General features: G+C 35.9%; 5 protein-coding genes across 5 annotated transcripts; 2 read left to right on the top strand and 3 right to left on the bottom strand.

Moving 5' to 3' along the window:
• Positions 1–468: 468 nt before the first annotated feature.
• On the bottom strand, positions 469–3,440 carry LOC110720981 (protein FATTY ACID EXPORT 5-like). The gene is made up of 3 exons (XM_021900091.1): positions 3,038–3,440; positions 1,443–1,530; positions 469–776 (listed from the first exon to the last, which is right to left on the bottom strand). The coding sequence occupies exons 1-3, from the start codon at positions 3,234–3,236 to the stop codon at positions 704–706; spliced, it is 360 nt and encodes a 119-aa protein (XP_021755783.1). The 5' UTR covers positions 3,237–3,440; the 3' UTR covers positions 469–703.
• A 988-nt stretch (positions 3,441–4,428) lies between these two features.
• Positions 4,429–5,940, top strand: LOC110720980. The gene has a single exon (XM_021900090.1). It carries the CDS (start codon positions 4,558–4,560, stop codon positions 5,839–5,841), a length of 1,284 nt encoding a protein of 427 aa, XP_021755782.1. The 5' UTR covers positions 4,429–4,557; the 3' UTR covers positions 5,842–5,940.
• A 136-nt stretch (positions 5,941–6,076) lies between these two features.
• Positions 6,077–8,429, bottom strand: LOC110720723. Its single transcript, XM_021899768.1, has 3 exons — positions 8,030–8,429; positions 7,005–7,955; positions 6,077–6,129 (listed from the first exon to the last, which is right to left on the bottom strand). The coding sequence occupies exons 1-3, from the start codon at positions 8,427–8,429 to the stop codon at positions 6,077–6,079; spliced, it is 1,404 nt and encodes a 467-aa protein (XP_021755460.1).
• Positions 8,430–9,523: 1,094 nt separating this feature from the next.
• LOC110720721 (glutathione S-transferase T3-like) lies at positions 9,524–10,078 on the bottom strand. The gene has a single exon (XM_021899767.1). It carries the CDS (start codon positions 10,076–10,078, stop codon positions 9,524–9,526), a length of 555 nt encoding a protein of 184 aa, XP_021755459.1.
• A 1,160-nt stretch (positions 10,079–11,238) lies between these two features.
• Positions 11,239–14,113, top strand: LOC110720979 (CRS2-associated factor 2, mitochondrial-like). The gene is made up of 5 exons (XM_021900088.1): positions 11,239–11,809; positions 12,656–12,783; positions 12,878–13,103; positions 13,238–13,365; positions 13,437–14,113. The coding sequence occupies exons 1-5, from the start codon at positions 11,347–11,349 to the stop codon at positions 13,548–13,550; spliced, it is 1,059 nt and encodes a 352-aa protein (XP_021755780.1). The 5' UTR covers positions 11,239–11,346; the 3' UTR covers positions 13,551–14,113.
• The last annotated feature ends 399 nt before the right edge of the window (positions 14,114–14,512 follow it).

Here is a 14,512-nt window from a genome sequence, read left to right as displayed (position 1 = left end):
GAATAAGCCGAACTTGTTAAGCTCCAACATAACGGCACACAGCAGAATTGCATCTTTTCATAACGATTCAGTATGTAATAAGCAGTTGTCTAATAAGTTTTACTGATCCAAATTTAAGCTGATAAAGGATTATATCAGTTCACTAACTGGGGGCTTGAACTTTTACTCTTAACAATTTTTCATCGTCTATAACTTTTCATCGTACATACCTTTGAAAAACCCCAATCATTTGGGCTGTATGGGGCAGAAATTCATCATACCAATAGTTTAAAGGCCAAATGCCAAGACAGTAGTAAATCTTTGACAATTCTCTGTTATGCATCTATCTCAGGGTCAAACTAGGCAGAGTTTTTATAGGATAACTTACTCTTCCTAAGCAAAAATAAGTAATATTGGCAAAATGGCAAGGCAAATTGGCCATCTCTGAAGTCACTAAGAATGAAAGTTGTACGCAGAATCAGACAGTGGTAAACTAGAAATCAATTCATCATTTCATTTCTACGAAAAATTAGTATCTCGGATACACATACATTTGTCATATTTCAATACAAATACATCTTACATATATTAGAGATCTTAACTTCTCTACACATAACTAGGATTCACAGTAGCTGTAAGAAAAAGAATGTTACTAGTATGCAACAGAAATGTGCTGTAGGGCAGTCAACAGAACTTTTGGACTTGAAAATGGTATAATCTATCATTATTCAGCCTTAGCTGGAAAATGGTTGCCACCACTTGCTACCTTGTAAGCATAAAAGGCAGTCATGAATGCACTGCAAATAACAAGAATGAGAGATGGATGAGAATCTATCAGAAAAGGAAGAAATAATATCGAGCAAAGGAGCTGGAAAGAGATGTTTTAATTAACACATGCATCAATTAAACATATGTTAGCATAGCCTATGATTATGAGTTACTTTGTATATCATAGTTTTTCAAAGTGACTAATCATAGGCTCCGTAAATAAACATATTTAATTATGTATTCTAAACCTCATATTGTGAAATCTTAAGTGCTCATGCATGAAATCTTCCTGGTTTAACTGTGTAAGAGTACTTCATCTGTTCCAGAATATATGTTGTTCTAGCTACTTCATTTTGATCCAAGATACAAGTAGTTTACAATAATATATAATGCAATATTGTATGTCAAATCAACATTAGCAATTTAACAATGTAGACCAATTTAGAAAAACATACACATATTAAATGTAATGCAAATTAAACCGATTTTTATTCAAATTCTTAATGTATAAAAATTCTTAAAACGACATGTAGTTGGGGTAACATTTTGCCAATGATTTACAAGTGCAACATCATCCAAGGCTCCTTTAAATTTCATGGAAAACTCTTTATGGATTTAAAACCATGAAGATGCAAGGAAGCCATGCTACTAATGCAAAGAGAACAACAGATTATGGAGTTTTCTAATCAAGGTACCTGATCATGGCAATTACTCCAGCAGGCATTATCTTTGATGTCTCCATATAGCGCTGTCCCATAACATATGTGAGTCCAGTTGCAGTCACTGTTCAGATAGATAGATAGTTCAAACTTCAAATACTATGCTTCAAGATATTTCATTCAAAGAATGAAAGCTGAATGGCCATGTTTTATATCTCTGAGTTAAAGTGAAATTATGATCGCTTCTTAACTTTCTTCAACTATCATCAGAAGTAGGCCAGCTATTTCAAACTTTCAATCCTTATTATTGTCTTTCTTGAATATAATTTATTTATAGGCAAGGAAGTATGGAAGAAATTGTATGCATTCAAGGTATGAGAACAACTACCAGAAGCAAAAATACATACTCGTATAAGAGTATGTAAGTGTTACTATTGCAAACATAAAACATTCAAATACAAACTAGTTTCTTCTGCATGTTTGCCGAACTTTATCCAGATAAAAAAGTATCATAGAAGTACTTGTAGTCTCATAATGCATCACACATGATCTTAAACAGTTAAGGAACTGCAATTTTTAGAAAGCCTGCAAGGATGGGTGCATTGCATTGGACAAGAACACTTTCCTTGGCATTATTTACGATCAGGAATCATCTGCATTTAGAAGTTGAACTATATGCTAAATTTACATGAAATTCGCATTGCGGTAATCTTTAACTCAACAAGTCTTGTATAAACAGCTCCAATGTGTTCAAAAGGTCCTCATTTAAAATTTGGTACTCCTGATCAACGAGCCTCTAAAGGCCGAGATCTCCAATTTACAAGAAGTTTGATAGATTATGGAATCTTTCAGAATCAGATTCAGGAAACAAAAGAACTAGCAATCCCACTTACCAGTGTATAGAAACCCTTCCATAAAATTAGATCAACATTTCACATCAAAAACAACATATTGTTGTGTAGCTATACTCTCTTTCATCAGCTAAATTTCGTTTACCTAGAGCCTAAGAGGTGTACCAAAAGAGGTAGCACAAATCTTATCTATAGTTAGCACACAACTACACAGGTCATATTGCTGGCACAGTTTTCTTCCCTGCTTTTAACAATACCTCATATAACTATATAGGCTCTTCTTGATCAAACCCGAAAATTAACTTACCTCACAATACCTCAACTAGAAAGTCATTTCTGCTCAAAATGTCATTAGTCATGGCCAACATCAATGCAGGGAAAAGGTCGAATGTCATTAAATCTTATCACCAAGACAAAGATCATTTAGTTGAACAAATTTTGAATAGCAACAACACAATCCTTTTCCCTAAAATCTGAGTGGCGAAAAACCAATTCAGATAATGATTCTTCACATTAAACGATAGATCAATCAATAAGAATTATACATCCTACAAGCTGCAAAATCAATACAAGTCACAATTCTCACAAATCTAGCTAGGTTCCAAGAAGACATAGCTTCATATTGTTAACATTGCGATGAAAACACACATGATCACATTATAAAAACCAACCAAACATAACTAATAAAGAAACTAAACACATAATTGCCCAAAAAATAACATTGAAAAGCCAATAATCAAACAACTCAGATTGAACATAATAACAATTAATTAAACATACCCGTTTCAAGAATCAAAGCAAAGTATGAATTTTTGCGCTTTTTGAAAGCATTGAGGCTCAAATAACCAGCTAAAATGAGCAATAAACCAGCACCAGCAGCCCCACCAAGTGAAGCCAAACTGCCTTTCTTGGCGTACCCGATGAGCCCGCCCAATACAAGAACCAAACCATATGGGATTGTGAAGCAAAAATCATGCATTTTCGACAAATGGGTATTTGAGATTATTCAAAGCTTGATCAAACTTGAACTGGGTTTTCTGATTTGAGATCGGTGAAATTGGAGAGAGAGTTATTCGAGGAATTTTGGAAATGGTCAAAGGGAAAGTGGGTATTGGCGTGTGGCCACCTTGAGCTATTGCACAATTTGGTAGTTGAATACTTGAATTAAAAAATTAAGAAAATGGAAGCAATAATATGGATCAATGGATGATGACTTATGGGTAATTAGTTGATGTCAACGACTCTCCCATCCTAGTTTTTCATTAATAATTTATGTTTGTAATAAATTGGTCATCAATTTTTTTTATCCAAATTGTTGAATGTGGAGAATTGACAAGCAAATGCCGTATATATCCCTAACTAATTTTCTTTTAACATATTGGATTCTCAATTATCAAGTTTAGCTTGGTACAGTGGGAAAAATTATACCTTCTCATTTGAAGGTTAGGATTCAATTGCCATTAGAAAGTCGGTGACACTTTAAGAATGGAAATCTCTTATCGTTCCGCCTTCCCCCTAGTTTTATATAGATTTATTTTATTTTTAGTTGTCATCCCGTTTACTTAATTGATTATTATTGTGTTGGTTATTCTAATTCAATGTATATCATATTATCATTACATCAAGATTATTATTTTATTAGTGGTTTTGAACTTCTAATGGCCATCTAGACTACTTCTTTTACAATTGCATTTCTAAAAAAATGTCTTCGCTCTAAACAAAATAAGTTTGTAATAGTTTTGGACTTGACAATATGGAAAGAGGGTGAGAAATTAGAGGGTAAGGGATGCTTGATAAGAAAGGAAGAGCAGTAGACTTTAATTTTTCAGCTCAGATTAAGTTTATAACCGTTATGAACTCGACAACTCTCTACAAGAAAGCCGGTGGGAAATATGAGTGAAGGATGACTATATGAGAAAGGTAAAGCTTAAGTTCTCGACTTCGACTATATTAAGTTAATAACCATTATGAACTAGGCAACAGTCTACAAAAGAGGCGATGGGAAACTCAAGTGTAAGGATTGCTAGATGAGAAATGTATGTAGAGCTCAAGGGAGTGACATATAATTAATTGTGAAAACCATTAAGAACAAAGCGAATTTCCTAATACCGAGTATCGATTAGTAGGTGTACCAAAGTATCACAACAAATATATACGAAGATGTAATTTCTCTTCTTCTCTTTAGTCCTTACATGACTTACATCCACTTCATTCCTTTACCTAAACAAAATTCTACACATGCAAACATATTGTTAAAATTTTAGGCGCCCAATTAACTCCCCTAATTGAGTACAAGCTTCATGTCTCAAGTCAAGACTAAGATCAGCAACATCCAATGCACCAGCAAACTTTCAACATTTTTTACCAGAACAATTTTTTCTCTCTCCAAAATCCCAACTTTGAAAATGGAATCCCAACAAAATTCCAAGAGACCCACCTGCCCATCTTGCTCAAAACCTCTTTCTCTCTGTCTTTGCACTCGACTGAAAAACCCAAATCTTAACAACAAAGTTCATGTCACCATTCTTCAGCATAGCTTAGAAATTAAACACCCTCTTAATTCTGCAAAAATTGCTAAACTGGGTTTGAAAAATGTCGATGTTGTTACTGTTACTGATGTTATGTTTGAAGCTCAGTTTGATATTCAGCCATTGGGGTTGGATGGTACAGAGATATTGTTTGAAGGAGTATGCACGTCAAGTGTTTGTGAAAATGCCTCTGAGAGTTTAGGGGTTAAAGTTTCTGGAAAGCGGAGTTTTGATCAGGTTACTGATCTTGATTCAGGAGCTGGGTGCGTTGATATTTCAGATTCTGAGAGGTTTTCAGGTTGTATTCGAGAAAATGTCGATGAAATTTTCGATGTTGAGGGAAGTGGTGGTGCATTGGCCAAGAAAGATGATCATTTGCTGCAGCAATGTGGTGCAGAAATTGCTGGTGTTTGTGATGATGCAACGAGTAAAAATGTAAAAGCCGAAATTCCTAAAGCTGTAATGAGTGTGACTATTGGTAAATATGGAGAAATCAGCAACATTTCTCATGAGTGGAAGCTGCAAGATGAAGGGAAAACACTAAGTCTTGAACATTTGGCCGAGTCACCAGAGGCTCTGGAGTCGCTAGCAGGAGGGTTTGTGGTAAAGAAGCTGCAAAAGAAGCAAATCAGTGGGAGTGTAGAACTAGAACAATTTGAAGAGTTTCAAATCACGGTTCCACCAGGATCAGCACTTCTGTTTCCTGCACAGAAGGCGATGCCAGCTGAGGCTGTGGACTTTGAAGTGAAGAACTTGATTGTTTTAGACGGAACTTGGTCAAAGGCAAATAGAATGTATAATGAGAATCCATGGTTGAAAATTATACCGTCTGTGAGATTAGACATGGAGAAGTTGAGCATGTTCAGTGAAGTTAGGCGTCAGCCTAAGCCCGGATATTTGTCTACCATTGAGAGCATTGTGTACGCATTGGAGGCTCTAGGAGGGAGTGAGAAGTTAGAGGGGCTGGATAACTTACTAGATGTTTTCGAGTCCATGGTTAAAGACCAGAGACGATTCAAGGATGAGGCACTAAAGAATCTATCTTCATATCGATGATTAGTGTACCAACACGATGTACCTACATGAGTGCAATCTTGATAAACAGATATATATTTAAAACTTGGTGATTATTTATCATATTCTTCTCTTGTCCTTCACTGTGCTAGAATCCTGCTTCAGTCTCTATCATCTTGCTTCTTGCAGTATCGGGCCGTTTAACGTTTACTTCTACCATGTGCCTCGCTTTCGTTGAGTAAAACATAGAGCTATTGTTGAAATGAGGTTAATTATGCTATGGTGGCAATTTGAACAATGTGACTGCTACTTTAGGCATGCAGTATGCAACTAATGCAAGTAAACATATGATAATGGCATGTTGAGAATTCTTGCAACTAACCTGCCTAGTGGATTCTTAATACAAACTATTATGTTTGTTATCTCTCCTTATTGCCTGCAAATGTAACTTCTATGACCTAACTTAGAGCATGAGCATTGGTGAGGTTACTCACACCTATGCAAATCACCTTATTTATTTATCTCTTTTCCAAATCATCTTCCACCTCACTTTCCACTATCTTAAGCTACTAGTATAAGTCACCTTATTTATTTATCTACAATAGTGAGGTTACTCACCATTCTCTCTCCTAATTTTTTTTATACTACCCCATCATTTATTCTTTCTCACTCTTGTTTTATTTATTATTTTTTAAAACATGTATTACTCTCTATTATTTATTTGTAATTTTTGAACTTACATAATTAATTAAAAAAAGTTAAACATTGTTAATTTTTTTCTTTTTAATTAGAGCATTTTAAATAGAACAATATTAATAATCACTTATGTATGTAAGTTGTTTCAATTTTTTTTTCTAATTTTTGAAATGAAAAGTACAAAAATAATATAATATTTAAATAACATAGCTTATATAGAAAAGACATCTACTTCCTCCGTTTTTTTTATTGCATCATAGGGGTTTTGGAGGCAAAATTTGGTAGTGGGAAAAAGTAAGAGAGAGAAACGTAAAAATACAAAATTGTCCATGTAATGTAAGATAAAATAAAAAGTAAGTGTGAAAAAGTAAGGGTATGCTGGGTATTTGCAGTGTGAACATAGATATTTTTTATTCTAAAAAGGAAATGATGCAATAATAAGTAAACTTCCTAAAGTAGTAAGTGATGCGATAAAAAAAGAACGGAGGAAGTATTAAAAATTAAAATACAATGTTCATTAACAACAACTTTGGTCATCTCTTCATTCGTTGCCGAAACGTCCCCATATATGCTTAACCAAGTCATTTTTAGTGCAATATGGGTCTCCCTATCACGAACATTATTTCTATTTTCCATATAACCATTTAGATTGAGCCTATCCAATCGTCCACTTCTCACGGTAAATGGTTGGTTGTTGTTACCGGTTGGTGATCCAGCTAAATTTTGCGGTTGATCATTGATAAATTCAGTTGCATCATAATGCAAATATCCATCTCGCTCATCTTCAACAATCATATTGTGCATGATAATACAAGCCATTACGATTTTCCATAAAATTTCGGTCGACCATGCTAGACTTGGTTGACGTATTATTGCAAATCGAGCTTGTAACACTCCAAAGGCACGTTCAACGTCCTTTCGATAACTCTCTTGCTTCTTGGTAAATAATTTGTGCTTACCAGTTTGTGGATGTTTGATTGCTGGGATAAATGTTGCCCATTTCGGATAGATATCGTCTGTAAGATAATAACCCATATTGTATGTATTTCCGTTGACATTGAAGGTAACCTCTGGAGCTTTTCCCTCACATATATCAAAGAACATCGGCGACCGTTGGAGGACATTTATATCATTACAAGAACCTGGGGTGCCAAAAAAAGCATGCCATATCCACAAGTCTTGCGAAGCAACAGCCTCCAAGATCACCGTTGCTGTTTTACTTCTACTTTGATACATTCCTTTCCATGCACGCGGACAGTTTTTCCACTCCCAATGCATGCAATCAATGCTGCCCATCATACCAGGAAATCCACGAACATAACTTTCACGGAGGAGTCGTTCAGTATCCATAGTACTCGCTCTCCTCAAGTACTCTGGTCCAAATTGAGCTATGACCCCTTCAACAAAGTGAGCAAGACCTTCTCTTGCAGTACTTGACGCAATTTTAAGATACTCGTCAACTGCATCGGATCGGCAGATGTACCGTATGCTAACATTCAAATTGCTACAGTGCATTTTTGGAGGGGGGATGCACCTAGTCTTCCGATGGCATCCGACCTTTGTTGAAAGTAAACATCACTTTCGCTTAGTTTATTAACAATGCGTGTGAACACATTCTTACGCATGTGAAACCGTCGACGAAACATATTATCAGGGTACAATGGTTGGGGACTAAAGTAATCGTTATATAACTGAATATCAACATATTCTCGATCTCTTGGTACATACCACCTTTGGTACGTAGGTTCAAGAGTGAAGGGGACCTGGTAAGGTGATGTTACAAAGAGAACAACAGCTATATTGATCGCTTCCTCGATCAATTCATCTTCTTTTCGCCTTTGGGTAATTGATTCATGCCACTCTACATAGTCGTTCACCATGTAATCAAATAACCCTGAACTAGATGAACTAGAAGAATTTGAATCAGAGTTCATTTTGTAATATTTTTTGGTAGAGAGGAAGAGAGAGGTTTTTTTTTTATGTAGAAATAATACTTATATTTATGTATTGAAATATGAAGTGTAGCCCCCTTATTTATAACTTCTAAAATTATTCAAAACAAATAACTAGTAATTATTATGATATATGGGCACACAAGTATAAGAGATATGATTTTCGATAAGGTTTACATATTTTTTACATTTGTAATTCATTGAATGGATAAACAACTCAAAAAGATTACATTTCTGATAAGGTTTGTAGATTTCTTTTGTATGACAATTCAATGTATGGGTACACATAACAGTGAAAGATGAGATTCTCTGATATTGCTTACAGATTTTCTGTCAACATGTGACATTTCAATGTAGCATTGCATGTCGGTCATATTTTACAACATTTCTCATTATGGAGCTAATTTTATATTATTATTATTTACAAGAAATAATTTATTGGGTAATAAACAAAGAGCATTTAAATTACGCATATTTCGTAGTGGAAATTCCGTCGCTATACAACCTGTTTCTTGTAGTGGAAATTGTTAAAACAATATAAGTAACATTACATCAATTAAAACTAGAATAATACACATGTAGTTTGACTACCTTAATTGATATTTAAACTAGCCTAGAAGATGTGCAAATTCTTGCTTTAATTTTAGATATATTTCCTTTTCTTCTTCAGATAGAATTGGTTTTGCAAGAAGGACACTAAATAGCTTGAACCTTTTTTCTTCTTGTTTCTTCCGAGCTTTGATGGCATCTCGCTCCTTTTGATACTCTAGCATACGTTCTGCTACATCGATTCGCCTTTCATTAACATCTTTGTGTTGACCTTTCATCACATTCATCTCTAATAGGGCTTCGGTAAACGACTCTAAATTTTTAATTTCAGAACTACCCCCTATTTGAATTCCAGAATTGACAATAGATTTACCTTTTCTTTTTTATGCTTTCACCCCGTCAGGACGACGGCGACGAGTATGAGTTTTTGGACCTTCATCAGTTGGAGTATCTGGTTCTGATCTTTTCGAATTTCCACCATCACTAGAAGGTAAATCCAGGTCTATTGGCTTCCATTTGTCTAACTCTCACAACATCTCCCAACAACCAATTAAACCAAAGCGTGAACCATTACACGTCCTTCTATATATTTCATGAGCTTCGGTCATTTTATCATGAGTGTTGGTACCACTCATATACCTTTTTTTTGCTTCACTATAGCAACCAACCCATGTACTCACATCTTTATTTATTCTTGCCCACCGACTTTTCATAGATCTTAAAGTTCTAGGGCGCATGGTGGATGGATTTTCTTCTCTGGCTTGATCATAAAGGGATTGTATGTTCCTCCACATTATGGCCAAACTTTGATCTGTTGCCGTCTCTGGATCTTCAACTGAACATTCTACCCAAGCCGAAACGAGCGCATCATCTTCTTTTGCACCCCATTTTTCTGCCCTGACAACAGTGTTGCTCCCGTGGGGAGCTTCAATAACATCATCATCACCTACACCGTCAACATCATCATTACCTTGTTGTGGAACCCTTGGATCATCGGGTGGGGTTAAGTTACTGCTTTTTTCTCCCTCAGGAGTTGTTGGACTATTTTGAATTATTTGGTTCACACCATAATGTTGTGACATCGGGAACATAAAACTAGATGGATAATTTTGGGGAATTTGTTGCAAATTTTGGTTTGAAAATTGGTTTGAGAATGGTTGTGTGTAATTTTGGTTTGGAAATTGATTTGGAAATTGTTGTAGAAATTGTTGGTTTGGATGCATTGGTTGGTTAGGTATGTTATAAAATAACATTCTTTGAGCATTTGGATTAGTAGGGTTATTTGGATCAAAATGAAAATTACTTTGGAAATTTGGAGAATTGAAAGATTGGTTATTTGGATTATTTTGAGAGGAACCACTTCCGTAATTAGGATTATTAAGATCCATAATCACAAAATATTTTTATAATGAAAAATAGAAGGGTGAAATTTTAAGGGTGAAAAACTATATCAATATATTAGGCTCTATTTATAGATAAAATTATAAGTATACCGTTGGTGAAATTAGTTTTTCGAAATATGTTAAAATGAATTGAAAAATTACCGTTAGAGCAATAATTGCAATATTGAGTGTAAAAGATATAAAGAGCCGTTGCATTCTACAACATCTCAAGCAAATAGCAATACAACTTGTCATATTCATGACAAATGTCATGTGATAATTGGACTTCAAAAAAAATCAGACTCCTTTGTTAAAGAAGTCAGCAACTCACAGCAAATGTCAGTCACGCTTCAGAGGTTGCTACCTCTTAGTGAGAGTATGTAATGAGTCACCCATTGCAATGATAAGCTAGCTCACAAGAGGAGAGAGAGAGTTATGAGGAGGGTTGCTCCTCACCGATGTGCATGCTCGGCATCACAAAGAATTGCATGTATGTAACTAACCTATCAAAGTCACACATCATTCAAACACAATAGTCATACACGGAATTGGATAACGATGTTATCCAATTCTCCCGCGTAGCTTTTACTATTAAAGTCATCAATCCCCCGTCTAAACCACCTCTTCACCCAACAAGGAAAGGGTTGTCAAAACACCCTAGTCCCTAAACCAACAAAAATCTAAGTAAACTGATTTACACCTTCGATTTGCATGGATAATGGGATACTATGACCTAATAGTACAAATCATTTTCTGTAACTAACCGTAGATTTGATTTGATAGCTCTATTTAAATCCGGTTATTTTTTAACTCAAAACAATTATACCTAAAACCATAATGATTGGCCTTGGTCAAAGCCCAAATTTTTTAAAATCCAGTCCATATTATAAATTGCTGAAGCTGATAAAGCCTTTCTTCTTCAACAACTCTTTCAGTAAGAGTAACCAGAAAAACTTCTTCAACAGCCAATGCTAAAACTCCAAATACGACGTCGTTACATCCCTCTAACCCAATTCTCTTCTCTCTTCTCTTCTCTCTCCTCCGACGCCGACGACCCACCTTTCTCACTCATCCCAAAACCCCAAAACAATAACAAGAGAGAGAAAAAACCCCACAAAAATCCCCAAAATGTCCCCAATTTTCCGGTAAATTCCGACCTACCCTTCGACTTCAGGTACTCATATTCTGAGTCCGACCCGTCGGTAAAGCCCATTGGGTTCCGTGAACCGCCCAGGTTTTCTCCGTTTGGGCCGGGCCGGCTTGACCGGAAATGGACCGGGACGAATGCTCCGGCCCAAGGGGAAACAGAGGAGAGAGAAAAGTGGGAGATGGAGAAAGAGAGAGTTTTGGGTGAGCCGCTTTCGGAAGAAGAGGTTGCTGAGCTTGTGGAGAAGTATCGTCATAATGATTGTAATCGCCAGATTAATATTGGTACTTTTTCTCTCTCCTTTTATTCAATCCGTTTGTATAATAGGTTCGTTAGAGGTTCCGATCTGGTAGAACGCCTTAGAAAAACATAAAAGTCGACCATTTGCGAATTTATCATTTATGTGATTTTGAGATGATCATAAGCTTCTACATGATGGGGTTGAAATGTTTGGATTGTTTGGTAGCTTCTTGTGTGATAATGTGGATGATTGCTTTATGAAATGTGCTTCTGTATTGTTAAATTTCACCCCTTATTATTTGGATTGTATGTTGGTGTTATTTGACAAGAAACTGAGGATATAACATACCTTAGGTGGTATGGGTACCCAATTCGCTACTTGTATTGTTGAAATAGGCCAAATGTGCTACATTTACGATTTTGTCGCCTTTGTCAGTGTGCGTGGTTTGCAATGGAATGAGGTACCTATGTGACGCGGACTTATCATAACTAATTGGATTCATATTAATCAAATACTATGTATGTCTTTGTTTTCTCTGTGATAGTTGTAGCAGAAGCGGTGTTTGTAGTTGAGTGTAGGAAAACCATGACCCTGCTCTCTGCATGAATATTGCTGTATGTTGACCTTTTGATGTGTAGAAATAATTAAATTTACAGCACTCTAGTTACAAAATATGGAGCAACATAATTTCAAGGTAAAGTATGTAATGTGATAATGTATAAGTATAATTTCTCGTATTAAGGAAATTAGTTGTCGTGGCTTTGTATAATCCATGGTGCACTTATAGTGGTTCCATTATAATGGCTGCTCTGTCCTATTTAAGATAAGAGTTACCTGAAAGTGGCTTGACATTTTTGTTTTACTGTCCCCTCTTCTTTAATGGGGGTAGGGAAGGATGGAGTTACCCATAACATGTTGGATGATGTCCACAACCATTGGCGGAGAGCTGAGGCTGTGAGGATCAAATGCTTGGGAATTCCAACTCTTGATATGGACAATGTTTGCTTCCACCTCGAGGTGCTGGTCTAATATCAACTATTTTATCAGCCTTTTTTGGTGGGAATTCTGGACGTTGAGAGATGTTGATATTGTGCTCTTGTACTTACTGCAGGATAAATCAGGTGGAAAGGTCATCTACCGCCACCTTAATGTTCTACTTTTATATCGTGGTAGGAATTATGATCCCAAAAATAGACCTATGATTCCTTTAATGCTTTGGAAACCTCGTGCTCCAATTTATCCGAAGCTTGTGAAGAATGTTGCTGATGGCTTGACTTTCGAAGAAACCAAAGAATTGAGGAACCAGGGGCTTAATTCTCTTGCTCTCATGAAACTCAGTATGTTATTTCTCTAAGTTATCTCTCTGTTCTTTCAATTGCTTATGAAATTATGAAATATTAGACAGCATGATAAAACCAAAAAAAAGGGGAAAAAAAAATATTACTTTTTAATGATTGATGTGTTTCCTTAGCCAGGAATGGTGTGTATGTGAATGTGGTGCAAAGAGTGCGGGATGCCTTCGAGACTGAAGAGGTAGTGAGACTGGACTGTACCTATGTTGGAACCAGCGATTGCAAAAGGATTGGTGTGAAACTTAGGGTAGATCTCTTTACTTAAATTTGGCTTCTTTCACATTTTCTTTTATAACCATTGTTTTGAAATCTATGCAGGACCTAGTACCATGTATCCCAATCTTGTTCAAGGATGAGCAAATTATTCTTTGGAGGGGAAAAAGCGACCAAGAGAATCAAGCTAGCTACAAAAATGAGCCATCAAATTTGTAGTCATGAATGAGAATTGCTCTGTTATTACCCAACATCTTATCAGTACTGTTGGCTTCAGGTTGGTCTGAGTCAGAGATGTACTCATTGATCTTCGTCACACTTTCTTATATGTCAAATGGGAAGATTGTTTCACCCAATCAGGAGGTTTCTCATGCTTGAAGCTGCTGTATGCCATAAAGATTTGAAGCCGGACCATCATTACATACTTGTATAGTTCTACTTAAAGGAGTGGATGACAATGAGTCCTAGTGATTGCTGCTCTGAGTTCTGGTCGTGGTTGATTGGGAAGGTGGAGATGATTGGAGATGAGAAGAGATACCTGAGGATTCTTATGTTCATTGTGGCATCATGTTTGTTTCATCTGAAGCTTGGTCAATATCTATGACAATTGACAATGCACAAGTTGTAGCTTCAACTGTTGTGGTTGTAGTGATTCCCTACCTTGCTCTACAGTTCGTACCCTGATAATTACAAACTCTATATGAGATTAAATCTTGTACTTATATTTATTTTATGTCAACATGAACATACATCTATAATATAATTAACATATCTTCCTTCGACTTGGCAATGTTGCATTTTTCTTGTTTTTTTTGTTTTGTTTTGTTTTTTTTTTTGTTTTTTTTTGTTTTTTTTTTGTTTTTTTTTTGTTTGACATCCACTAAACTTAGCTGAAAAACTAATGAACCCCTAATTCTCCTTGCAAGCAATTGCTATCATGTACCTGCTGGACTTCATTTCTAAAGACTGTTCACACACAGCAAGTGAGAAGATGCTTTGCGTTTTTCCATATATGGTAGAGACTGGAGAGATGCTTGTAAGTCAACAACAACACACCTTATTTCTCAGAATTCGAGTAAAGACTAGTCTGTTGGAACTCAAACTCTTCCCTAATTATTTCGATGCATTCAGTAAATAGCCTGCAGATGTGACTGAGCTCCATTTTTACCGCTGATTGAGCA

This window comes from Chenopodium quinoa, unplaced genomic scaffold (assembly GCF_001683475.1).
Source record: "Chenopodium quinoa cultivar QQ74 unplaced genomic scaffold, ASM168347v1, whole genome shotgun sequence".
NCBI lineage: Eukaryota > Viridiplantae > Streptophyta > Magnoliopsida > Caryophyllales > Amaranthaceae > Chenopodium > Chenopodium quinoa.
This window is presented reverse-complemented; position numbering and strand designations above follow the sequence as displayed.

What these genes read in the sequence shown, in the direction of transcription:
- LOC110720721 (XM_021899767.1), bottom strand. Translation starts at nt 10,078, where the DNA reads ATGTCACAACATTATGGTGTGAACCAAATAATTCAAAATAGTCCAACA.
- LOC110720723 (XM_021899768.1), bottom strand. Translation starts at nt 8,429, where the DNA reads ATGAACTCTGATTCAAATTCTTCTAGTTCATCTAGTTCAGGGTTATTT. An exon ending in GGATGCCATCGGAAGACTAG is followed by an intron (nt 7,956 to 8,029) that starts GTGCATCCCCCC and finishes GATCCGATGCAG; the next exon opens with TTGACGAGTATCTTAAAATT. An exon ending in AGTTGTTGTTAATGAACATT is followed by an intron (nt 6,130 to 7,004) that starts GTATTTTAATTT and finishes TACTTGCATTAG; the next exon opens with TTGCATACTGCATGCCTAAA.
- LOC110720981 (XM_021900091.1), bottom strand. Translation starts at nt 3,236, where the DNA reads ATGCATGATTTTTGCTTCACAATCCCATATGGTTTGGTTCTTGTATTG. An exon ending in TGCTTTGATTCTTGAAACGG is followed by an intron (nt 1,531 to 3,037) that starts GTATGTTTAATT and finishes CTATCTGAACAG; the next exon opens with TGACTGCAACTGGACTCACA. An exon ending in GGAGTAATTGCCATGATCAG is followed by an intron (nt 777 to 1,442) that starts GTACCTTGATTA and finishes TGTTATTTGCAG; the next exon opens with TGCATTCATGACTGCCTTTT.
- LOC110720980 (XM_021900090.1), top strand. Translation starts at nt 4,558, where the DNA reads ATGTCTCAAGTCAAGACTAAGATCAGCAACATCCAATGCACCAGCAAA.
- LOC110720979 (XM_021900088.1), top strand. Translation starts at nt 11,347, where the DNA reads ATGCTAAAACTCCAAATACGACGTCGTTACATCCCTCTAACCCAATTC. An exon ending in TAATCGCCAGATTAATATTG is followed by an intron (nt 11,810 to 12,655) that starts GTACTTTTTCTC and finishes TAATGGGGGTAG; the next exon opens with GGAAGGATGGAGTTACCCAT. An exon ending in TCTTGCTCTCATGAAACTCA is followed by an intron (nt 13,104 to 13,237) that starts GTATGTTATTTC and finishes GTGTTTCCTTAG; the next exon opens with CCAGGAATGGTGTGTATGTG.